General features: G+C 37.7%; 1 protein-coding gene across 2 annotated transcripts in view; it reads right to left on the reverse strand.

Annotated features, from left to right (window-relative positions):
* Nkain2 (sodium/potassium transporting ATPase interacting 2) overlaps nt 1–26,250 on the reverse strand; it is a 1,147,657-nt gene that overhangs the window by 167,800 nt on the left and 953,607 nt on the right. For both annotated transcript variants that reach the window (XR_607320.3, XM_008834260.3), the window contains exon 4: nt 19,705–19,905. Coding sequence is in view for 1 of the 2 variants with exons in the window: in XM_008834260.3 (XP_008832482.1) it covers nt 19,705–19,905 (201 nt within the window). In the remaining variant the exon portion in view is untranslated. The remainder of the gene's footprint in view (nt 1–19,704; nt 19,906–26,250) is intronic.

Raw genomic sequence — 26,250 nt, forward strand, 5'->3', positions numbered from 1 at the left:
GATATAAAGGATTAAGATAGGCTTCCTTTGCTAAATTGCTGTCTACATAAGCTCAGGCCCCTATCCAGCTTGCTTAGGCCCTATCTGGATAGGGGTCTAAGGCTGTGATCCTTTCACCGTCTGCCTTCAGCTAAAGTGAACATTGCCATCCCCGTGGTACAGAAACAAACCCTTTGGCTAAGTAGAGAGTCCCAACATCAGCTCAAGATGTGAAAAATATGTGTGTAAAAACTAAACTGTCAGAATCTTCATCCAGACTCATTTCTTGGTATCATAAAATGTTCATTTGCAATAAAACAATGCAAGTGTAGCTTGTTTCAGATAAGACAAGTCTTTCCAACATCAGGAGACTACAAACCAATTACTTGGAAAACACTTGCAGAGTTGTGTTTATTTTTGGACAAAGCCAGCATTTTTCAACTGCTGACACAACAGAGACAAGACAAAACCACATCTTAGCTTCAGCTGATGAAGTAAAGAGCATTTGTTCCGGAGAAAAGATTCTTGGTAGGAAAGTAACAACACCTGAGACAGCTCACATTCCCTCAGTGACTGCTATTGGCCAGGACCATTGTATTTTACACAAAGCTCACAAGAGTCTCATGATGCAAATCTCAAAAAATTAGACTTTATTTAATGCAAGAGTGTTTGAAAAGTATTTGACCACATGAATTTCAATCATTGCTGGTGATAATGATGAGGATATTATTACTGTTGTACTTCTGACTGGAAGGAAAAGGCAGTGTAGCCACAAACAATGGTTCAGAAAACACCTTTAAAACATTTTCCTCTTGCTGGAAACCACATCCTCATTTCCTGCCATGGTAACTTGATGTATCTAAACACATTCATTGTTCTAAAAGAATTTTGTTCATTCTAGGTTTTTGTATTGATTTGAAATTGGTTTCACCTATAAGAGGTAATGAGTTAAACCTTTTCTTTGGCTAGCTTATGTTTCCAAATGTGAGAGATGGCTGTAAGCATCCTCTATATTAACACACGTATGTATTAAATGCTTATCTGCTCCCTGTAGTAGATGGGTATGAGGGCTGTGAAAATGTTTTTCCCAACATGTCATCTGAAAGGAGAACTTGGAGCAGAATGCCATTTAGTACTAGGGGTAGAAAGAAACCCGAAAGAAGAAATATAAGGCTTCTCAAAGCAAACTTCAGCTGTCTTTGAACTTCTTCTATGCTAACATGAATTTTGCCGGCAAACAGAGGTAAAAAGTTTCAAAAAGATGTTAGTTCTTTCTGTGTAAAGAGAAGTTGATGAATATGTCCACAGGACAGCTTGCTAATGATCTGGATCCTGGAATGAGTTGACTACGGAACTCTGCTTCCAGCCACAAAAGAGAAATTATACTAAATGGTTACAATTGTCTTTTCTAGAACTTTGACTCTTGAAAGTAATGATTGGAAGGGGAGTAACTAAAATAGTAACTCCTGTGCTATTCCCTAGCTGGTTAGTTTAGTTCATTTTCTGCTTTTTAAATATTTTTATTGAATTTTTACAAATTTCATTTTATATATATATGTTGGTTAACTAATTCTTTTTTAAGACGCAAGTATTTCTGAATTGTTTACATTCATTATTTTAAAAAAAATTAATAACATGATTAGAAGAAGCATTTCATTACAGCTTTAACATATTCAGTAACACATTCCAGAGTAAGGATACATCTCTTTCAAAAGTGGCTGTAAATTTTTAGGTTCACAGTTGAATTAATACAGTGATACAATATTGAACTCCACATAAACCCTGTAGAACATAAAATTGAATGAGTTTTTACCCTTTAAAGAAGATCTCCATTTCATTTTAAGATATGCTGTTTTCTACATTTTTAATGCTAACACACGTTTGCACATGTATCTTTAATCTCTATGCATCTGATTATTACTAGTCATAATTGGTTGCACTTATCACCTCTACTATTTAACATGAAGTAAACTTTTATGCTTCCTCCTCAATTATGTCTTTTTAAAAATTCATTGCTTTTTTGTGTGTCATATATTTTTATCATATTTAGACCCCCCATCTACACACTTCTTATGCCCCCCCCACCAGATATCATACACTCTGACATTGATATTAAGGTCTATCATGTCATGTTTGTGTCCGTCCCTCAGTGTAGGGTCCATCCAGTGAAGCCTGGTAAACCTATGTACCTCACACTCTCCAAGAAAACTGGCTCTCCCTCTCCCAGCAGTTATTGGTTGCCAATAGTTCCTCAGCTAAGGTTGGGGATTCTTATCTACTTCCCCACTTCTATGCTGGAATTTTGTCTGGCTCTTAGAATCTTTCTGCCCCCTCTGCAGCAATAGTCCCTGAGCCTTGGGTAGCAGAGGTTCGATATAGTGTCCTATTCAGGGATGGGCACTATGCAATCTCTTATTCTATGCGCTTTGGCAAGATGTGGCTTTCTGGATTAATCATCATCTGTTGCAAGAGGAAGCTTTGCTAGTGAGAGCTGAGAGGTCCATTAACATTCTTTCTGTTCTTCTATGTTCCCTGAGCCTTAGGTGTAGAGATTGCATCACAGATGTGTTGCTTAAGGCTGGGCACCTCACAGACACTTATTCTCTGGGTTTGATAAGTTTTAATGAATCCAACATTAAAGCATATTTAAAACACATCTTTTTGTTCATATGATTTTCTTCTCATTTATTTTTATCACTACTACTGATTAAAGTTAGATATAAGTTCACTTTTAAGGTAAGAGGCAGTCTCTGTAAAATTTACTTACAATTCCATTTCAACACAGTATTATTTGTAATGGTCAAGAAATGTCTTCTATTAGAACTTTATATTTCTTCCTGTAAAACTGTTAAGTAAAACCAAGAAAAATAAATATTCTAAGTTATTGATTGCCTTGTAATTCCCTTCTCTACTTGCATGGATGATTTTTTTGTATGCATGCGTTTGCTGCTTGAATTAATGAACGTTATTTTAATTTGTGTGTTCTTTCATGGAGAGTCACTTGAGAGTTAAGTGCTGTTAAGAATCAAAATTCAAGACTTTGGTATGAAATCTGACATTTATGCCATTGTACTGTGGTGGACCCTAAAGATAGATTCAAACAGTTCATTCCAAATGAAAAATTTTAATTTTATTGCTTTCATTAGGTCTTAAGCAACTTTGAATGACTGCATAAATAGCAAGTCAATTATTTTCTGTCAATACTAGTTGTAAATTCCATTCTTTCACTTATGCTGAACTTTGATATAATATTTTATATACTCTGGTCAAGGCATAAAGTGAAACAACCCTTCTTAAAAGATCTTCATAAATCTTTAAGGCGAAACATCTTTTATAAATGCTAATATTTTGATTTATCATTTAAAATATTTTACTATTTTTATTTATTTTTTATGTGTTTGAGTGTATTGCTTGCATGAATATAAGTGCACCTGTGCTGTGTATTGCCTGTGGAGGTCAGAAAAAAAATCAGATCCCCTGGAGCTAGAGTCACAGATGGTTGTTAGCCACCACGTGGATGCTGGGATTCAAACCTGGGTCTTCTGTAAGGACAGTAAGTGCTCCTAACTGCTGACCCATCTCTCCAGTCCCCATATTTATCATTTTTAAAGCCCTATTCTCAAATAGTCATCAAATTTTGAGTTTTATTCACTTTCAACTAGATTATTGCTGAGGAAATTTCTCTGTACTAGAAGGAGCAATCATTCTCATTCAATAGAAAACAAAGTAAATGAGAGAACAGACATTCTTGGTGGCTTCGAGTAGAGGAAATGCAATGACAACTGACACGTGTAAATGTTGAGGTGCTCACAATGGGTTCATCTTTAAAATACATCTAAACATTCTATGTTCAACTTCCACCATTAACTGACACTCTTGAATTCTTAAATTACTTGAAATAATCTCAAGTGGTCACTGCTTCTACTTTTTCCACAATGACACGGCCTCCTTCTAGTCATGCATGAGCAATCACAAGAAAGCCAATAATATGTATTGAAGATTTATTCTATGAAAGAAATTTTATTTTCATCGACTTACTCTTGTACATGAAATTAAAAAAGTTAAGGGAAGTGACATCGTTATGAGATGGACTGGAAGTCCCAGGCCCTCCTTATGCTGTGCAGAAAATATTCCACAATAATGCATGGAACAATGAATTCCCTTTGTGCGAAATCAGTTGAGAGACCCTTGCACTGCAAATGAATGCAACACCAGCCACATCAGAAACAACAGGAAGATTCATGGTACTCATTTCTCATATTCTACCCCTGAGGCTCATGATAGCGTGTACTGTGGTAAAAGCTCCTAGCTCCTGGATTCTTTGTGGTGAAGAAAGACAGAAGTTTAGGTCCACCTCTCAGACTTTTTGGTGGACTCTTCAAAGGACTGGATTCTGTCTTATCTAAATCTCAGAGCTAACAGCAAGGAATTGTAGAGTGTGGGCCACTTCAAACACAAGTCATGCTTCTGCATAGTACACACATAGTCTTTCCCTCCGGTTCATGGTGGTTCATGGTGTAATAAGTGGGCCAAAACAGAACTTCCAGCTTTTCTCTAGGAAAAGAATTGGAGATTGAACAATATTCATTTTAAGGAGGGTGATTATGGCTGATTTCTCACTTGCCTGTTTTGTAGAACTGATGAGAACTGACACATACTAGACATCTGGAAGTTGCTGATAATAAAAGAGACCTGGACAGTTTCTTGCAGCTGCAGAGAACTTGCATTGCTATAGGCTTACACCAACAGAATGAAAGAATATGTGCTGTTAATAAAAACAAATGCTAAGTTCTATCAATTGGGGCTATAACAGCACAAGTGCAAAGAAGATATATCCACAGAAAATGTTTAAGGAGATTGGTGAAGATCCTTACCTGTGCAAAGCCAGTTGATGATATCTGGAGAAGGTTGCTATGTTTTCAAATGTGTAGAACCAAAGTTGCAAGGCTTACAAAGAAATAAGGAATAATGCTACAAGCAACAAAGTAAATCTACAGAACTGACCCTAAGACATGATAATATAGAAAATACCTGGAAAATAATTCAAAATAATTATCATAAACAAGGTTAATATCTCATCAGAACTATATTTTAACCAAATGAGACTATTTACAGAGAGATGAAAATATTAAAAAAGAAGCAAACACAAATGGGAGCCGAGGGACATGATAGTTGAGTTGACAAATTCACTGAAAGGCATCAACTGAAACACTGAATTAGGCATAAGAAGAATCACACATTCAAAGAGAGCAGATTCAAAATGATCCAGTCAGAGTGGTAAAGGAAAAAAAGACCAAAGAGATCTGAGGACAGCACAAGGGACTTCAGAGAGTCCCAAAGTTCTCATTAAAGATCAATCTTTCTTACTTTTCTTTTTATGGATGCTCTAACTAACTTTTATTCTTTGGAGCCAAAGACATTTTTCTTCTTTCTTCGCAAGTTTCAAACATATAGAGTTAAAAGCACCTTCCACAGCTAATTGCAAGGCAGAAATCTGATTGACTGGCAAAGATTCAGTAGCAGACATAATTTAATAAAATAATGTCCAAGAGCTAGTCATAGAACTCATGTGAATGTTTTCAAAAGGTGAAGGAGATGGAGTAGATCCACATTAAACACTGCTATAGACAACTTCGGTGGGGAATGAGTTCATGTTTGATAAATCTGAAAATCGTCACCATGACGATGAAAGTGAAAATAATGGAGGTAGCTTTCCTTCCTGGCTCACAGGGTTTGATATCCTCTATTAGCTGGAGACAGGCATCATCGCAGACTTGTAAGTCTTCATTCCACTTCTGAGTTTTAGAGCACTATCTCTAAGTACTGTGAAAAGGCATTAATGAGGCACAAAAAGACGGTCAGTGCAATTTTCTCCTTCATAATAAGAATTTATACATTGGCATAGGAGTTAAAATGACATTCTAGCATACTTCATGTACTTAGAACAGTTCCTTCCCCTCTTAAAAAGAAGTGTTCCTTGTCAAGATAAAAAAATTCTATAGTATTAGATAGCCAATTTAATGTTAAAGTCAACGGTCCCTCTCTGTATTTAAATAATCTCAATTCATAATTAACTGGGTCACCTCCAGATTCATATATAATTCAATATATACATCCCAGCTCACCTAGAAAAAACTCAAAATGAAATGGTGACTTTGGTTTCTGAGGCCAGAATCAATAGTCATTAAGAGAATGGGGAGATCTTTAAATGTAGGAAAAAAATATCTTGTATAACAGCCTCGAGATTCTAAGCATCAGAGATTGTAGAGATGGTACGATTTTTATCATGATGGATTACACAGATTTTCTGTCTGGAAAAGAATGGGTAGTGCAAGGACAGATTGTCAATTAAGAATAAGAGTAAAAAGTTCAGCTTCCAGAAGATTTCGAACTTATGTCTCACATTTAGAGAGACAGACAGATTCTGAGGAAGAACAGAAATAGATGAAGTCTATAGATAAAAAGAAAATATTATATAAGCCAAGTCTATGGGTTTCTTTACTCTAGTCATTGGCATCATGTAAATGCCAGACATCATTTATATACAGCCTAGATATAGCAGACGTTGGCATTTTCATATAGATTACTTTCAGTGAAAATTGTCCTTGAATGAGAAAGGAAGTTTATTGGTAGAGAAAAATGATTTTTCCCAGTTAACGATTGCAACCCCAATAATAGAATTGTTTTCACCCAGAGGTCATGGGGTGGGAAAAGAGAAGAGTTATAATGATACCTCAATTTCCATCTAAAAAAGAAAGAAAATCAGTTTCAGTTTAAATTGCCATGTGTGGGTTGTATACATAGAACCTTCTCCTCCCTCTCTCCTCAAACCTCAGGCTTCAAGTTAAATGGGACAAATCACATCGTTCGTAGTTCTGCTCTGCTTGGTACAGCTGCTGGCTGCAGGTGGTGCCCTAAAAATATATTGTTTGTTTATTTTGCTATATAGCAGTCTGCCGAGTGGTATCTAAAAGTGCAACTGCTCCTTCCCTTTGTGTCTGTGAACCGCATGATGAGAGACTAAGACCTCTGCCCAACCTAGCATGAAAAGGCCCACATAAGAGGCACAGGTAGTGCTTGAGGCTCTGCCTCTGATAAGTTCCATTTTCTTTGGATTCACGAGCCAAAGCTGACAAGCAGACTATCTGTCATCAGAGCCTCTGACTGAGTCTCAGTGAAGCAAAGCCAAATTACAAACTGCCTTTGTTGGGAGAATAATTGTGCTGCACCAGAGATTAACATCTGTAAGCATATGGGGCAGAAAAGCAAAAAAAATCAATAATCATCACAGAAAGAAAATAAAAGCAGCAACCAATCTCAGGTAAAGGTTCATGTAGAATATTTGAATAGAGCTTTTAATGATTTTGAATTTATAACTTATATGATCAAATAGTTTCTCCATTCATATTGGCAGAACACTCAGAGTTAATTCTTTTTGCCTCACAGTTGTTGAACACAGCACGACAATCTAAATGTAAAACCATCTTATAGACTATTTAAGGATACATGAAATTTATATCATGCATTAATATTATTCTGGTCATTTTTCACTGGGTGAGTCTTTAAAAAATGTTTCCTCAAAGGTAAAGATTTATATAAGCTAATTGGTACAGAGGCAAGAGTGACAATATTATCTCACACCAATCAACTTTTGGCAAGGCACTGCTTGCTATTTAAAAAAAAATGGCACTGTGACAAAAATGGGCTTTAGAATCTAATGGATAAATAAGTATAATGCAGAACTAGTGAAGATTTTCTAAGAATACTTTGAAAAAATAATGGCTTCCAACAACCAAATCACTAATGTCTCTCTAAAATTTAATGAGATATAAATGCATTTAGATGATTTGCATGAAAGAAAATATGCTGTGTGAGGAACTTTTAACCAGCTCTCCTGCAACTGAAATTCTTGTGAGGAGAACCATGGACACTGTGTGTCTGTTCTATATGTGTATAGAATGTGTATGGTAAACCCAACACGATCATTATTCCAAAACTCAGAAAAGGACCTGATGATGTGTATCCTGACAGTGGAGAGAGGACAGAGGGTGAGGACTGGAGAGAGGAAGTAGTAGGCTCAATTTCAGGCATGCCAGGCAGAAGGAAGCACATAAATGGAAGAAGGCAAGGGAAATAGACAATGTTGACAAAATTCATCTAAGCCTGAAGCAGTTGTGAAACATGGAAGGTTGAGAAAAAGACCAGATTCTAAGGGAAAAGTCATGGATAGTGAGCAGAACATGAAGAAATGAGTTAACCAGGGAAACTAAGCCAGTTTGAGAAAGCGATCTGCATTTACTGATTGCAGACTAGGTGAGGACTTGAAGAACCACAGGCGTGCCCTCGTGTACAGATCACCGGCCTTTCCGTTATCCTACCTAGCATACGCCATATTCATGTGACTCCATCCCCCTCACAGTCAGATTTTACCTCAAAAAATCTCCTATCTCAGTGATGTTAGCTGCTGATTCTCTCTGGCTCTTTTCCTTACCCTGCTCTATTCTTCTGCGGAGCAGTGAGCATATTAGACGTACTATATCCACTCTACACACGTAGGATATACACACACAAACTGTGCACACGGTTTTCTCATAGGAATTTAAGTTGATGAGAAGGGGTGAAAAGTTTGAGTCACCCTGATTACTCTGTTGATACAAATCAATGCTGTTGGCAGATGAATTAATTATAAAGTTGTTTCAACTCCAAGTAGTTGAAAAATAATATATATTTCAACTTGAATCTTTAGATTGAATCCACTTGACTGAAGCCACTGTTTGGAAACGGCAAGCTTTTGCTCACTGAAAGTTGAAGAGCCTGACAGCCATCGTTGCATCATTAGGTATTCTTGTTTCTTTTATTGAGACAGGGTCTTGTTATGTGGCTGTAGTTAGCCTGGTACTTTTCCACTTAGCCCAGATGTGTCTAAAACTCACTCAGTAGGAGAATTGGGATTACAGCCAGGGCCACCACACTAGGCACCCAATGGTATTTGTCACTGAATCTTGAACTTAATTTTATGTCTTTCTAATTTAGCCTGTTTTATAGGAGAAAAGAATCTGAGGAAAACTCTTTATCCTGAAATACAATGTCCAAATCGCCTTTCTCTAGGAATAGGAGACAGTTTCAATTCCATATAAATAAAACATATATGGTCATGGACCTCCTCCCTGGCTCTTACAATCTTTCTGTCCCCTTTTCTGCAATGGTCCCTGAGCCTTGGGTGGATGAAGTTTAATAAAGTGGTCTTGTCCAATGACCATCATTCAGCAGACTCTTGATTTCTGCACTTTGGCCATTTTTGACCTTTTGTGTTCCTGGCCCTCCACTGCATAAGGGAGCTTCATTGTTGAGAACTGAGAAATTGGGCAATGGCTAGGGACACTGACAATCCAGTGGGCCTTAATGGGGATGATGGACTATATGGGCTCCAGTGGGGGTTGGGTATGGGAGTGTGCCAGTGGGGATGGGGGTATAAAGATGATTAAGATTGTTTGAGCTGTTGTGTATGAAATACATAAAAAATTCAATAAAAACAAACATATAAAGAGGAAACTGCTATCAAAATGTCTTCTATACAAAACTTAGTTATATCCACCAGAAACATAACAAAATTACAAGAACACGTAATTGACCAACTACTTGGTCTGGCTCAACACTGGTGACCTCAAGCCCAGTTCCTACCAAAGCTCCTGAATGAGGTAGAAGATAGCAATTCTGACCCATTATTCCCCATGCGATCCTGGCAATATATTATCACAAGGCCCTAGAGGACAGCATTATATATTGCCATAACACAGCTGGGTGAGGGTTTTCCTATTCTGTTATAAATATTTTATTACCATATCTATGGAACTTTTAGACCACACATTTGAATCCCACCACCAAACTGTGGGCACTGCATGCATGTCACTTTGATTCAGATTCCCACTGATAATTTAAGGGCAATAAAGGAGAAGATAAACCCATTTTCCTATAAAATTTTGGCCATTATTTTTTTATATTCCTATTTTCAAGTTTCTGTTGACAGCTTTTCTATAACATTTTAATTGTAAGCAACACAGACTCTTCTAAGTTTGTAAAATAGCATATCGCTCAAGACAAAGATGAACAAGTTTGAATCATTGATATTGAACTTTACTTCACTGTGTAATTTCAACTAAAACTGGTTTTTGTAGTACCATATGTAGCATAATAGTGCTAAGTCAACCTAAAATGACATTTGACTAAGAAGGAAACATGAAATTACAGTATATATGAAATATAAGCTTAGACATTAAAAACAAAAGGAGAACTTTCCCCGTAATTCTGTGATGAAGCAATCAATGATGTTATGGAAAATCTGAAGTGAAGACAAAATGAACAGGAGGCATTGGGTCCTGGGAGGAAAAGGGAACAACTGATGCTTATAAAGATGCTGATAAGCTGACCAAGCTTAAGAGGTGGAGTTATTGATAACTGCATAAAGGAGAGCAGAGCACTTCATATGTTTCAGGATGTAAGAAGAGATAAATAAATTGAAAATATCCTTGGAGCCATGACATTCTGGACTTCAGATTAGGACTTTGGAATCAGATTTGCAATTGGTACTAATTCAGATACCACGTGACAGCTGCCTTGCAGGGTAGAATCAAAATATAATAAGGTAAGAGAAGACTCCAAGTGATAAACCTATTCATGTGGAGACTTGTGAGCTTCACTCTCAGGTTCATTGCTTGAGAGGAATGTAAAACAATCAGTGAGACCAGTGTCAGAGGGAAAAGGGCACAGTCAGGAGACTCGAGAAGAGAGGAGAGGGGAGGGGAGGGGAGAGGAGAGGAGGGGAGGAGGATAGGAGAGGAGAAAGGAGAGGAGAGAGAGAGGAGAGAGGAGAAAGTCAGGCCCTGTCCCCTTAGTCATAAGTAGTTCTTTCCTGAAAGACTTCATCTAAACCTCTTGATTGTATTTCTGTTACTCTCAGGGGAGAGGAGAGAGAGGAGGGAGAGGAGAGGAGGGGAGGGGAGAGGAGAGGAGGGGAGGGGAGAGGAGAGGAGAGATGGTAAGGAAGACTGGCAACCAAATACCTTGTTTGAAGGATGTGTGGGTCAAGAACCATTTTAAATCCCATTTATAAGATGGGTAAAAGCAAAAGGTACAGGCAGAATATCACAGATGGCTCCTATCTGTGTTTAAATGTTATTTAGTTTTAGTGTATTTGCCTGAATTTTTATTCTTTTCCACTCATGTATAGCATGCTAAACAACAAATTACACCTCACATTACAGCTGTCAGTATAAATCATGTTTATATCCGTCCTTTGAGGAGGTCTTGCTTTTATTTAAAAACATTAACACATCTTACTATGATTCTACCATGGTGTTTGGATGATGCGGTGAAGAGGAAATTGCTATTAAATCTTACACCTGAGAATTTTGTACCATAGAAACTGATTATGACCAGAAAAAATATCCTAAATAATACTGCACATCACAAAGGAAGATGATAACCTGTTTTCCACAAAGTATTGCATTTCAGTATATAATCACATGACATACTTACTTTGGAAATAATTGTGACTCAACATGATTTATATATTTCTGAAATATTTTGTGGTTATAAAATTATATATGAGGAATATGATTTCTACTAAGTTTATTGCATAATGCTCTCTGTTTACAAGCTCAGCTTAAACCTCACATTATTAAGAAGAGGTAATTATTAGAGATTTGCTGCAATCTATAATCCTTACTGCCATCTTAAATGTATTTGTGATTTATTCTCTGATGTTTTCAAACACTGCCATGGATAAATGATAAGCTTAGAGGATAAACAAGTTCTTTAAATATTCCCATAGAAGTGGAGATTGCATACAGATGTTAATAGCTGATAAGGGACCAGATAGACCAGTGGTGCAGAAGACTGAATAGTATTATACTGGTTTTAGGAACCCCTGCATATCTGGGAAGAAAGGAACATGCCTTTAGAACTGTTGAACTTGGATTATTTTGTATGTTTTGGAACACATGGTTATTTCAAGAAATGCCATTGTCAATCCTATTTACTATGCTCTTATCTCAATAACTTTGGGGAAGTCCATGTGTACACTCATATTTGCTTCTTCTTCCCATACCTTTAAAAATATTTGTACAAACTCTACTGATGTTGTAGACAGACATACCACATTTATTTTGTTCGTAGAGTTATTAGCTGGATTAATTACTTTTCTGCTCTTATAATAAAATATCATGACTAAAAGCAACTTATGGGAGAAATGTTTATTTGGGTACACAGATCTAGAGAGTGAAAGTCCATAAAGCGAGGGGAGGTAGGAAGTTGAGGTTTCATATCTTTTACCACATAAAGTACAACAGAGGGACCTGGAGGTGGGGCAGGGCTATGAACTCTCCAAGGTTGCCCCCCAATGGGATACGTCCTTCAGCTGGGCATACCTCTTAAACCTCCTGAAACAGAGCCACCACTTGGGGACTACATGTTTCAAATACTTGAGTCTATGAGGGCCATTTCTTATGTGCTGTGCTGGGAACCTCACAGTTACTTATTCTCTTCATTTGACCAGTTGCAGAACTTTGTAAGAGTCTCCATTTTTTGCAAAAAGAAGTTTCTTTGATGAGTGGTGAGAGGTACACTTGTCAGTAAATATAAGGATATGTATTTAGAAACTAATAAAGAATTGCATTTGTCTAGAGAAGTGACAGAAGTAGATTCTTCTCTATGCTCTGTGACCTCTCCAGCCATGTGCACTTGGCTGTGTTTACAGTACCATGCATGAATACTTTCCTATTGAGCAGGCCTTGAGTCCAGTTAGCTGTTCATTACCCCTAAATAAAAGTACGACTACTGCACCACTAGAGATATTTTCCTTGTCCTGTCATTGTGATTCTCAGCCTTTACAGTTGGGTAGGACCACTGATTCGTTTTCTTCTGAGGAAGCTTGCATATATTTGGATACTATGAGAGCCAGTTTTCAGGGAGGAAGCTTGTAGGTCAGTTCCAGCTCAATTGCTCCAAGTCTTGTGACCGAAGTATATCCTGTCCTCAGCAATGGGGTCTTGACACTTCAAGTTATAGAAGGCAATCCTGGGCTGTGGCAATATCCTTTATTACCTTGGTTGTCTCTTTGACTACTATAATAACAACTCAAAGAGACTTTAAATAATGCTTGGGTGCTGTGAGAAGCCAAAGGGAAATGTAGTATTTAATAGGCCTACTGAAAAACACATATATAAATATGATTGCATGTGTATAACTGAGGGCTATATAACATTTGTAAATTTAAATTTTTTTCTTCTCTGAGTTCATAAAGCATTGAAACTTAAAATGTATTTACATTGGAGTTAAAGTCATTGTATTTATTTTTGTACAACTCATCAAAAGGATGTAGTCTGTTATAAACATTGATCAAATTTATTAAGTGTATATTAAATTTGTATTTGAAATACACTTGATGTTAGTATTAGAATGTGACAGAGTAGCATATTTCACTTTTTTAAAACTTTTTACTTGCAATGACTGAAAAGCCTTGTTTTCAATTATAGTATTAGTGTGTACATTTTGTTTGATGATACCGCCCAATTTATGCCACTTAGAATAAGCTGAATGTCACAATTCACACAATATTCTGTCATAGAAATTATTTCAAATAAGGTACCAACTGGCAAATCTATTAGGTTTTCCTTCATTTTAATGCAAGCAAAGAATTGGATAGTGCTCAATTTGTAACAAATTCTGGGAAGTATATCAAAAACATGACAAAGTATATCAAAAACATAAGCAACTATTATTCATACTTTTGACTCTCTTAAAGGCAACTACCCTTATTAAATTAAAATGTTTGTGAAATATTCAAAGTTTTTAGATTTTATATATGTGTGTTTTTATATATTGTTTCGCTTATTTAAAATGCTATGTCTTTTGACTAATTTTTATCAAATATGGAGCTACAGATACAGTTAATTTAGTTTATAAAAGTGGTAAACATAAAACCATAATGTAAATGGGTATATAATTTTCACTCAGAAACATATTGACCAAATCAGACTTATCCTTTATCTCATAAAATCACATTGGCTAGTTTGGTGGCTCACACCTATAATCTCAACACTCTGGAGGCAGCAAGTGGATTTCTTGAAACCTGAGGCCCTGCTGGGCTACAGTGTAAGACCCCTCTTACAAAAAGTAAAAAAGAAAGCAAAGAAAAAAAGAGGAAAATTTTGTCTTTATTTTTTACATTCAGATAAGTATAATATCCCCATGGCAACCACATCACTTCTGAATATAGCAGCAGCTGAGCCAGCTCATAACCATTTCCACACTCATCCCTGTAAAAGAGCACAAGCTTGCCACTTACACTTAATACATTCTTAATAGCAATGTCCCAGGTAGCATGAAAATAAGGACTCAAATATTTAACAAACACATCAGTGTAAACTAGTCTTTCCAGATAAGAGGGTGCATGGAAGTGCAGAAGACACAATAAGGTCACTCATCTGCATGCACCACACACATGAGCAGAATGTGAATACACACAGGCTACTCCCAGCACAAGCTCAAATCATCTTAGATAAACGGATCCAAATATTGGAAAGTCCCTTCATCAATAGTATTCCTGCAAGTCTAAAAACAATGCCAGCTACAAATGATTAATTTACAATAATTAGAATATCTACGACTCTACTGATCATGTTCCATTAATAACTTTTTATCTAACTATGGCCTGTTCAATAATGATTTCATGCACTCTACGACATACACGGAAGAGATGTGACTGAAGGATGGATGACTTGACAACTCCTTGTTTTGAACCATGAGCCACATTCTCCTAAAATCCTTTGTGAGTCCTTGTAAATTGTGTATGTTTATTAATTCTCCTCTAATGACTAGGAAACAGTACGCTTATTTCCATTTTCACAAATCCTCTGCTAGTCTTCTGGAAAAAAAATTCAACCTGCCATGAATTTAGTGCATTGGAAGTAAAGGGAATAAAGGAAAATAAAGGCAAGCAATTTTGGTTGGAGAGGTTTATATTAAATTTAGCAATATTGATTCCCTGGATGTGGCTAGAGGAGCGGGTGATTAAGCGCTTTGTTTCCTAATGAATTATTACGAATTTGAACATAATTTCAATAAACATACTTCAGTTATTGCAATAAATCTTTTCCCTTAAAATAACATTTGTGTATGTCATGTCATTTAATCTGTTGTGTTGCTTATAGGTAGGGAAGCTAATTTGTGCATAATAAATGTAAGCCTCATATATACTAATTCCTCTCACCCATGGGAGACATCAATAATCAATCACAGGAAACTTTCCCCAGACAGAGTTTTTGGACTTCAAGAGTCTCTTACTCATCAGTTGGTAACATCATTTAGGTTGAAGATTATTTTCGTCCTTGCTAGCAGAGCATGGCCAGAGTCCCTTTTAATTAACTATGCATACATAGAAAGGCCTTTAACCTGTGCTGTTGCCTTCATAGTTCTGTTAACACAGTGCAAAGCTTGAATTCATGTGAACATGTTCTCTACTCCCTGCAGTGCCAGTCACACACTGCTTGAGAAATCTGATTAATTCCTTTGTAATATGAATAACATCATCTCCCAGTTGATCCTCTTCCTCATCCCACACATAGTTAATCTGTTTTGCAAATGCAGGGATTTAAAAGAAAACATTTTTGGTTTTATTAAAACTCCATACACCTGTATTCCTTTTGAATGCCCTAGAGAAGGAGGAAGTTGGAAGACTTACACCTGGCTCATCATTAGGGTGCTCTGTCAGTCCTTTGCACTCGACTGGAGGCTGTGTGATTAATAGCCCTCTTTGCAATTATAGGGACATTATACTTGTCCTCCTTTGGCTGTCAATGGGAGATATCTATGTGTGTGATGCAAATTTGGGCTTTGTGATTGCTAGTTGCAAAACCAGCTAGGAGTGGATTGGCAGAAAACCTAACAATGAGGTAACAAGCATTTGCGGGTGGGGAATCTGTGAAAGACTGAGCTAGGATGCAGAAGAAATGGGAAAGATTTGCAATTAATCAAGAGCAATAACCTGGAGAGCAGCAGTTTACGGATGCAGATCTGAGCCAGATATCCTGGGCGGGAGGGCAGCTTCAAAGTCTGATACAAACAAGTGAGAGTTTAGCTGACCTTGCAGAAAGCAAGATCAGAACAAGAAACCAAGATCATGCCCCATACTACATAAAATATATTCTCATCACACTCCAAATTTGTCTGCCTGTATCAGTTTTGTACACTCAAGAGTCTTGCTCCATTTTTTTTTTTTTCACTGCGACACCCTCAAGTTTAGGCATTCAGATTTCTGTTTCTCCAGAAGCTCACTGAGAACAAGAATGCAGGATCTGTTGACCACACTGACAGAACTGAGTATTTGATTGCTGGAAGGATGGTGTGGGTGATACAAGACAGGAAGAGCAGAGACTTTGAAGACACCTTTTATCCCTTAATCATTATGGCCAAAGTTATCAGAATGACCCAAGGAAAGTATCATCCAAAGGCTTTTAACAACTAAGCAGAGAAAATTGTTGATAAGGCCTTCTGGGGAGAGCAGGCACTTGCAGCCCAAGGATGGCTGAATGGCAGGAAGCCCAAAGGCAGGAAGTGCAAGGAAAGTTCTCCAAGCAATGTTTAAGTATGCTCTTCCTCCCTCTTCTCAGCTATGCCACAGTCAGCACTGCAAGGTAAGATGCTACCCTCCAAGAAGAACAGGGACAGGTGAGGATGCCATAACCCGTGATGTTTTTTCAAGCTGCTTCTCTATGCTGCAGAGGCAATGAACAGGAGAAATGAGAGTTATTCTTTCCATCTTCTCTGTACTCTGTCTACTTTGTCTTTACAGATGGCTTTTTGCAAGTAAAATATTTTTCTTTGGCTAGTATGTCACCTGTAACATATGCTTCTATTTCCCAGTGTATGTCTATAGAAATTCTTTTTATGGCAAATTTTTATATGGGGTTTAATAAATCTGTGGTTATAGTAAACACATACACATACCCAAATTCAAAATCTTTCTAAAATAGTCATGTGTAGTTATCCATACCCATGATTTATAGCTTCATTCTTGAGAGAGGAAGTATGGAAGTTTGACAAAATGTTGTAGGGTACAGTGAAAAAGAAGGGGAAGTTTCCAAAGTCGTGTTTTGTCTAAAACCTCACTCTAAAGTATCTATGTTATGTAATTTTATCTATCCCATAAACCCAGAAATATTCTATTTTCGCATGTGAGAATGAAGTCTACTTTAATGGATTTTGAAGCACGAAATGACCATTTTCATGTCATCATATCTAACTTACCTTTATTCCACAATTTAAAAATGAACAGTTTCAGAATTTAAGGCTATCACAGAAGATTTTTTTCAATGAAGATATATCTTGGATTGGATATATGAAAGGGAAAATATTCTGTGCTTTTGTTACTTATCGTATTGCCTACCTGTCTTAGCTGAATCTCTGCCTATGGTGATCTTGTTTAACTTTGGAAACAGGATCCCTAAAGCCATGACTCCTGATGATCTAAAGTCCCTCTTGAGGTATCCCAGACAAAACTCATTGATCTAAGATGGCTTCCAGAGTGACCATAAACAAACTCTAACATCAATTTAATCTATTTGCATTCAAGTGCAGACCCCTCTATGCCATGCAGTTGACAATTTCATGAAGAGGATCACAAGGGCCCCTAAAAGTAGACAAAAGATGGCACTGAATTCTTGGAAAAATTTGTCTATTCCTGGAAAAAATGTGAATATCCCTTCCCCTATATTAGCCATCCTCCCCTTAATTTACTTTATCCTGTATCTATGACCTCTCTAACTTTCAAGAATTCAGAGGCTGATTTATGAGCCCCACACCTCCACGTCTGTCTTGGCAGAGAAGGAACAGTCTTTTATTTATCAGTCAGTCTTCTCTGTTTTATCTATTGGTTCTACACCTCTGAAGGGATGACAAATATATTCAACTGGGGTAAAAAACTGGTAAATTTTTAAGTGAGAAGACAATTCAGATTTTGAAGAAATCAGGTTACTCTCCAAAGATTTATAGTTCTTTCTGTGGGACTATTAGTGATCTGTAACAATGAACTTTGCTTCCTAAGCAGGGCACCTAAGTTGCTGGAGTGGTACCTCTGCATCTATTTTGATCTCAGGCATGGTGATCCATGACCACTGGGCTGGTGTGGTACCACAACCCCTGTTTCTTAAGTGACAGTGATTAGTAGAGCCTCCAAGGGACACACAAATTAATACACACCCAGCAAACAATTTTAGTTTAAGTTTGCTGATGATATTTGAGATGTGGTCCAGGGATGTAGGCCAGAATAGCTTTGAACTCAAGATCCTTTTACCTCAGACTTCCAAGTATGCAGATTATAACTTTACAATACCACCCTTGGCTCAGAGCAAGTTTTTTTGATTTTTGATTACAGAGATTTAGAAACTATTTACAAGTCCAGTATATTTAACCTATCTCTACACACGTATATTATAATATCTATATGCCATGGTACATAGTATTTTTTTAAAAAGAGACTTATTGCTATTTTATGTGTATGAGTATTTTACCAGCAAGTGCATACCTAGTGCCCACAAAGATAAGAAGAGGGCATCTGATGTCCTGGAACTAGAATCACAGATATTTTTGAGCTGCCATGTAGATGCCAGGAACTGAACCTGAGTACTTTGCAAGAACACTTAATACTCTTAATAACTGAGCCATCTCCCCAGCTCCATGCAGCATAAAAAAATCTAGAATAACTTGTGTCATTTTCCCTAGAATTTATTGTTATTATTTAATTGTGAGAAAATATTACACACAAAGTAATTAACCAAAGAAAGAGGTAAATTTTTTTACATGTTTTTTTTTTGTTGCTAGCAATTTAAGGGCATATATATTGATTACAGGTCAATATGGAGTCTAAAAAATATATACGAGCTTCTAGAATCTGCCATAAACACATGGATTCATTATCACAAAGTCATCAACTTCCTAATTGTCACAGAAGTATACATTTAGTCGTTGTAAAGGTTTTTCTTCATCAAATTTGTTTTTGTTCGCATCTTTGCCTTAATAATATAGTGCAAATAATTTATTTGCATAACAGAAGCAGATGCAATACTAATTTGATGTGTATAAATTCATGCTTTGAAATCAAAGGATGTTTCTTAATTGGTACAATATTATAAAATATAGGGACATGAAACTCTAGAAGTAGACTATAGAAAAAAATTATTCTGATAAAGCAGGATAAAGGGTGACAGGCTTGGGGGAAAATCTAGGAAGGATAAAGAGGGTAACAAGGCAAACAGAGAAGAGAAAACTGCACGTTAACAGTTCAGTCAAAAGAAAACATGGAGGGAGAAAAAATCTGCTGAAAGCTTCTGAGTTAGGCATGTAGACTTTGAGCTGTGAAAACCCTCTACGTCTCCTTAGAATCTTTGGAAAAGCCTATCACAAACCAGGAAATCAAAATGTTGATTTGCTGGATTTCCTGTGTAAAATGATGATATCAAAGGCTCTTTACCAATTGCTGATGAAAAGCAGCATGCCCAGGTGCAGGGATAATGTGGTTCAACCTGACAAATTCCTGTTGTAAATGGCATTCATCAAGAAAAGGCAAAAAGACCATACACATTACCATAGATTCCATTTTGTATGCAATGAGTTTTCCCAGAAATAAATTCCCGAAGCTCTAGGAGCAACCGGTTAGATGACAACACTTACTGCAAGGACAATCTGGAGGGAGCTATGAGCCACTTCTATGTACTGGTACTCCAGAAAACACCCTGAGACAGTGATGTATCGATGATCTTCTGGGGCCCAGTCAGGGGCTGGTGTCACCGATGTCACCATACATCCCGGTCCATTCTCCATCCACCAAGATCGGTGCATTGAAATATTGAAAGTCAGGATAAGGTCTGTTTCCTGCAAGAAGGCAATTTTCAAGGATGAGAAATACTTTGTGTTAACTTATTTGGGACTGACTTGAGTTTCCTAATTGGAAATGTGGGCCTTCCCTTCTTATCCTATATTTTATAGGCAGAAAAGCAACATTTAAAGTAACAATTTGCATATGGATTCTACTTTGGATTGTTCCTCTGATAATAATAATATACATTAAAATTTTTGTTAGAAAAATTGATTTATATTAACTACAATATTGAAGAATCTTTTGAGAGACTTGTAAATATCATGAAGCCAATGATTTACACCGAATCATCTGGTGAAATTGCCGCTGTTAAAAATGCTGCACAATTTTTTCTCTTTTGGATTATTTACTTTTTACACAGTTTATATCTCCAAACTATATTTCATTTGATTACATTTACCTTAATGTTGAGGCTAATAATATGATTTATAAGACCTTTATATAATACAATACAATATTACTTCGTTTTTCCCTTCCTACCATAATTGTTCCTCTCTATCCACAGGGAATTAGTTCTAGGACCCTGAAGATAACCAAATCCCAAGATGCTTATGTCCCTTATCGGCCCGCTGGTTGAATAAGGATGCAGAGCTTTCCAGTATAAAGAATAAATTGTGTTTCAGCAAATCATTGTCCTCAATCTTCAGCTTCTACTGTGAACTTGTTTACAATACACCTTACACAGTATCAGCAAATTCCTGCAGGGCGAAGATGATAAATTCACAACTCTTTAGATAAATTTCAGCACATTAGATGATACACAGTGTAAATGGAATGAAAGGTGGAGTTTCTATCATTTAGAGAGCTTATCATATACACCATCAAAAAGGCATCCGTGGCACTTGAACATATGCCATCCAGAAAGAGGACAGTGGAAGGGAATGAATCAAACATGTTCTATTCCTCAGCCAGACATGAGGGAAGACAAATTTTAAGAGACGATTAGCATGGGAACTGGAACTACCTCAAAATATAAGAAACATAGGGCACAAGAAATAACAAGTTCAAACTGCTCTTATGGTATATTGGTGAGGCAAATCCTGAAGAGACAAGCTTCATAGCTATGTTTTGTGACCTTGAATCACTCACTCACACTGAAAAATATAAAGACCTGAGTAATAGCTGGAGAATTTGGACAATGGAAGTGTGAGTTCACTGGCGGAAGCTGTGCTATGGATGTCACTATCTTCATGGTGGTGATGGGAGGAAGGTGGGTGAGGGTTTCTTTTTTTTCCTGAGACTATTGAGAAAGGCTTCAAGGATCCCTTGGAACCTGGGCAATACAGAACTAACAACTGACTCTGGCCTAACAGAATAATGTCTGTGGCTGGCGCCTTCTGCTGAGTGTACAAAGAAAACGTCTTTAAGTTTTTGAAAGGAAACTGCTTTGTTAAATATGATTGATGTCAATTAAAGACCCTTGGGTGCAGATATAATTCATCATGAGACAGCATCAACTTTTCATGCTTCCTATTGCTTTCCAAGAAGACCAAGAAGTTGCTAGGAGGGGACTCTGTATTGCTTCATATTCTTAGGCGTTTCCTAAGTGTAATATTTTTATTTCATACATGCATATAAAGTGTTTTTAATATATTCACCCTTCACCTCCTCAACTTCCCCAACTCCTTGTCCAATATTCTTAATTCTTTACTCTCTAGGAGTTCAATTAGGTGTTTTACATTTTCTATAGGGCACAGGTGAAGGTATGCTGGGGCTGTAGAAAAGTAATAGAAAAATGTTGGAAAACCTCTTAGTGCCTAGGAGTGGGATAAGTCCCACTCCAAGGCTTGGGTGCCCAGGACCACCTGTGGAGTCAGATCTTAGGTCTCCATCAAGGGAGATGGGAAATCCATTCTTGAGAATCAGTCTTCCAAAGACTAGAAACTGCAAATGACAGAAACTTCATGTTTCCATCATAAACTGAAAACAGAGGCAAAGTGACTGGCACTCACAACTTGAGACCTTGGGGGGCAGGGTTGTGTGGGATGCAGCTGAATACATTCAGAGATGGTTGAAACTTCTGTTGCTATCCTTCAATTTGCTGCACAATCAGCCCACTGCTGGAAGAATGTGGAACCATGGCTCACGGTTGCGTAACCGTAGCCCAGGCTCACGAGAGGAGACCACAGCTCCAATGCTCATGAGGGGATCATAGCTTCACTTCATAGGAGGAGTTACCACAACTCTGGCTCATGTGAGGTGACCACAACTTCAGCTAGCAGGAGGGGACCACAACTCTGGTTCAGTGACAAGGACCACAGCTCTGGCTCATGGGATGGGACAGCTACAGGTTTACCGGAGACCACAACTCCCGTTCACATGAGGGGACCAAAGCTCCAGCCCACGGGAGGGGAACACAGTTCTAGCTCATGAGTGGGGTCCACAGCTTAATTTTCATGGGAGGTGACCATGGCTCCTGGCTCATAGGAGGAGGCCACAACTCCAGTTCATGGTGAGACAATCACAGTTCCAGCTCACAGGAGACATTCACAGCTCTAGACTTATGGGAGACAACCACAGCTCCAGGTTCAAGAGAAGGGACCACAGCTTCAAGTTCATTGAAGGCAACCATAGTTACAGGTTCAAAGGAAGGGTTATAATTTCTATTAGGCTTGTTCCCACTGTCTTCCTATCTCTGTCCCTCTGACCACATGAATATACTTGTGTTTAAGAAAGAACATTTTGATTTCTGTGCATCAATTGGTGCCAAGAGTTACTCGCTGAATTGAATTTTTTGTTAGAGGGACATAAATATTGTGAAAAAAACCCAAACCACCTTTCCCTTTTGCTTAAGAAGAGAGATAGTTTGAATATTTTTATGTTTTTGTCTGTTAAAGTTGGGTGGTTTCTTCTGTTATTTTTTTTTGCTGTTGTTTGTTTTTTATTTTTATTGAGTTTTTGAGCATTTCATATAATAGATCTTGATCAAATTTAGACCTCCTCCCCCACCTGTGCTGCTCTCTCCCTGAATTTCATGCATTCTGTCATATATGTTAATTCCTATCTGGTCAAACATTTGTACCCAGGAGCCCCTCAGTGCAAGTTCATCCACTAGAATCTAATCAACCTATCTAGAGTCACTCCCTTGAAGAAGATATTCTTAGGATCTGAGGGAAGAAAAGCAGTAAGAACCAGTAGAGAAGTTGTACCAATGATCATGTACTTGCTGTGGGTGAGGTTTTAATGCCAGACAGTGCTTCTGAAAACTTCAAAATTACAATGAGTCAGTTTGATCATACTCCAAAATTGTTGGTACCTATATAGTTTTCCTGTCCCTTAAGTCTCCCTTTTAATATTCTGACATGGAAGAGTTGGAATAATAATTGCAAATTAGAAAAGAGGTGGTTATGAAAGACAGAAGACAAACACAAAATATGTACTTTTTCTTATGGGATGGAAGACGTTTAACTTTGAATGAAATCTGAATTTCTTATTACAGTGCTGGAAGCCACTTTCATTTTTTAACAGAGTAAGAAAGAAACATATATTATTGAAAATTCTATAAATACATTCATCCATCTGTGCTGGATAGCTTTAGTGTCAACTTGACACACATGGGTTGAGGGAGCCTCACTGGGGAATTGCCTCCATTGGACTGGACTGTGCCATGTCTGTGGGGCATCTTCTTGATTGTTTGAGTGACGGGGGAGGGCCCAGCCCACTGTGGGTAGTGCCACCCCTGGGCAGGTGGGTCTGTGTTGCATAAGAAAGCATGCTGAGTAAGGGCCAGAGTAGCAAGCCAGTAAGCAGTGTTCCTCCATGGCCTGTGCTCCAGCTCCTGCCTCCACGTTCTTGCCCTGAGTTCCTACCTTGGGCTCCCCGATGAACTGTGACCTTGGAAATGTAAGACAAATAAACCCTTTCCTCCCCAAGTTGGTAGTGACCACAGTGTTTTGTCACAGCAATGGAGAAACAAACTAGGACACCATCAATGTACATATATGCAAATATTCTTAACCAAGTAAGAAATGCTCATAACTATCACAATCCTCATTTCTCTAAATGATCACATGACTATAGCTATTCTTTTAATATTTTTTTGCAATTTTTGTGGACATAATCATATATGAGTATTGTCTTTGCATTGTTTCCATCTCTCTCATTGTCCCTTCTAACTACTCCCATGCCCCCCACTCCCTCTTAATTTACTGTCCCCTTCCTTATTATTGTTACATATACATGCATATATTTATAGATACACGTATACATGTATATATTTAGTCATGCTTCTGTGTGCCTGTGTTTAGGGCTGCCCACTTGGAGTTAGATAACCTCTCAGGGAGCTAGTCCCTAGAGAAAATGGATTCTTTCTCCCTCAGCATCTACTGATTGCCTATATCTCTTCATCTTGAGTGGGACCCCTTGAAATTTTCCCCATCCACATTGCATGTCAACTGACTTTGTATTATGCAGCTCTTAGGCTACTATGCTGTGGAGATTTCATTGCTGTAGCTTCCCTGTCGTATCTAGAATGCCTTAAGTAGCACCAGGTGTCTTGTCTCTCTAGCTCTTACATTCTTTCTGCCCCCTCTTCCTCAATGTTCCCTGACCCATAGTTGTAGAGGTTGCACTATAGATGTATCACTTAGGGCAAGGCATCCCACAGTCAATTAGTCTCTTTATTTGACTAGTTATGAAATTTCATAATAGTCTCCATCTTTTTCAGAAAGAAGCTTCCACTTCCATTTATAACAGTGATGATTTAGGGAACAATAGTAACTTTGGATGACTTTTTATTTGAAGGTAACCACAGAAACAGGAAGTCTTTCATGTATTCTATCCAGTTGCAACAAAGAACTGGAACTTTATCTAGGTTTGCAGGGCCAATTATATGATGAAGGAGTGTTTTCTGTTTCTTACAGTCTTCATCATTTAACCAAAGAAAACTAGATGAATCACTGGGGACTGTGAGGAAAAAGAAAAGGGCTTAGAAAGGCAATTAGAATGAGACTAAGTTGTAAGGGACTCCAGTCTTAGACTTGTCAGAAATAACAAAGACTGATCTAATAGCTGGAGGTTTTTAATGCACTTAGTTCAAGGTCCCAGTCACCCCGTGAGTCTGTAACAGGAAACAATGCCCAGACATGAGATTCCATTTGAAACAATGGTAGAGAGGATTTGTTATTTGCATTATTATTTCTCATAGTTAGAGGCAAGATTTTTAAAATATTTTATTATTTTTATTTTATAAGTATGATTGTATTGCCTGCATGTATGTAGGTGCACCTGTGTTGTGTAATGCCCACGGAAGTCCGAAGATGGCATAGGATACCCTGGAACTGGAGTAACAGATGGTTGTTTGTTGCCATGTAGGTTCTAGGAACTGAACCCAGGTTCTCTGCAAGAGCAGCCAGTGCTCTCAACTGCTGAGCCATGTCTCCAGTCCCCATCCAGATTTATTTCTCATATAAAGCTAAACAAGTCAGTAAACAAGCATACATGAGTTTTTTGGAGGTAATCATGATTTTCAAACAGGAATCAGAGCCCAAATACTGATGGTGAGAATTGGGTTGGCTATGTCACTATGCATGGGACTGTCATGAGCTGGCAGTGAATGTCTTCCTCCCTTGCAAACTCTAAGCATACCAGCTCTTCTGATTTGATTTTCTGTTGTGGTGATAAACACAATGACCAATAGCAACTTGAGAATAAATGGTATATTCAGTTTACATGTTAAAGTCCATCATTGAGGGAAGACTGTCTGTCTGGTTACTTGGAACAAGGACCATTATCCACTGAGGCATCTCACTAGATGAAAGACAGTCTTTTCTTTCCTTATACTTAAGTCTTAAGATATGTAATCAATTTTATAAATGTTTTAATATAATATAAATATAATGTATTGGATGGTACTTTTTTATTTTTTTTAATTTATTTTTTTTTACACCCACTTCCCAGATAGCACCCTCCCATAGCCTCTCTCCCCTGACTAGAGCCCTTATACTCTGATATCCCTGCTACTGTCTGCTGTGTTGTGGGCACCCCCAGCCATTCCCCACTACTTGCCCTTCTGGTGAATCTAGTCAGCCTATCTAGAGGTCTTTGTTTGAGGAGGGTCAGCTGTTCCTCATCTAGTGGTAATCAGTTGTCAATATTTCTTTGGATAAAATTGGGGTCTGCTGTTCATTTTCCTAGTTCTGTGCTGGGTTACTATCTGGGAAACCCTTTGGCCACCCTGGCTAACAACTCAAAAGGAGATATCGCCTATCTGGCATTGTTGCTTGCTATGTAGCCTTTAGCTATACATATGGTACTTATGAAATTATATTGGCCCCTTTAATCTTTGGTTATACTTTCCTTTTGGGTGTTTAAGGCCACACAGTTGGTCCAGATAAACTGAT

This window comes from Nannospalax galili, unplaced genomic scaffold (genome assembly GCF_000622305.1).
Source record: "Nannospalax galili isolate Female #2095 unplaced genomic scaffold, S.galili_v1.0 scaffold597, whole genome shotgun sequence".
NCBI lineage: Eukaryota > Metazoa > Chordata > Mammalia > Rodentia > Spalacidae > Nannospalax > Nannospalax galili.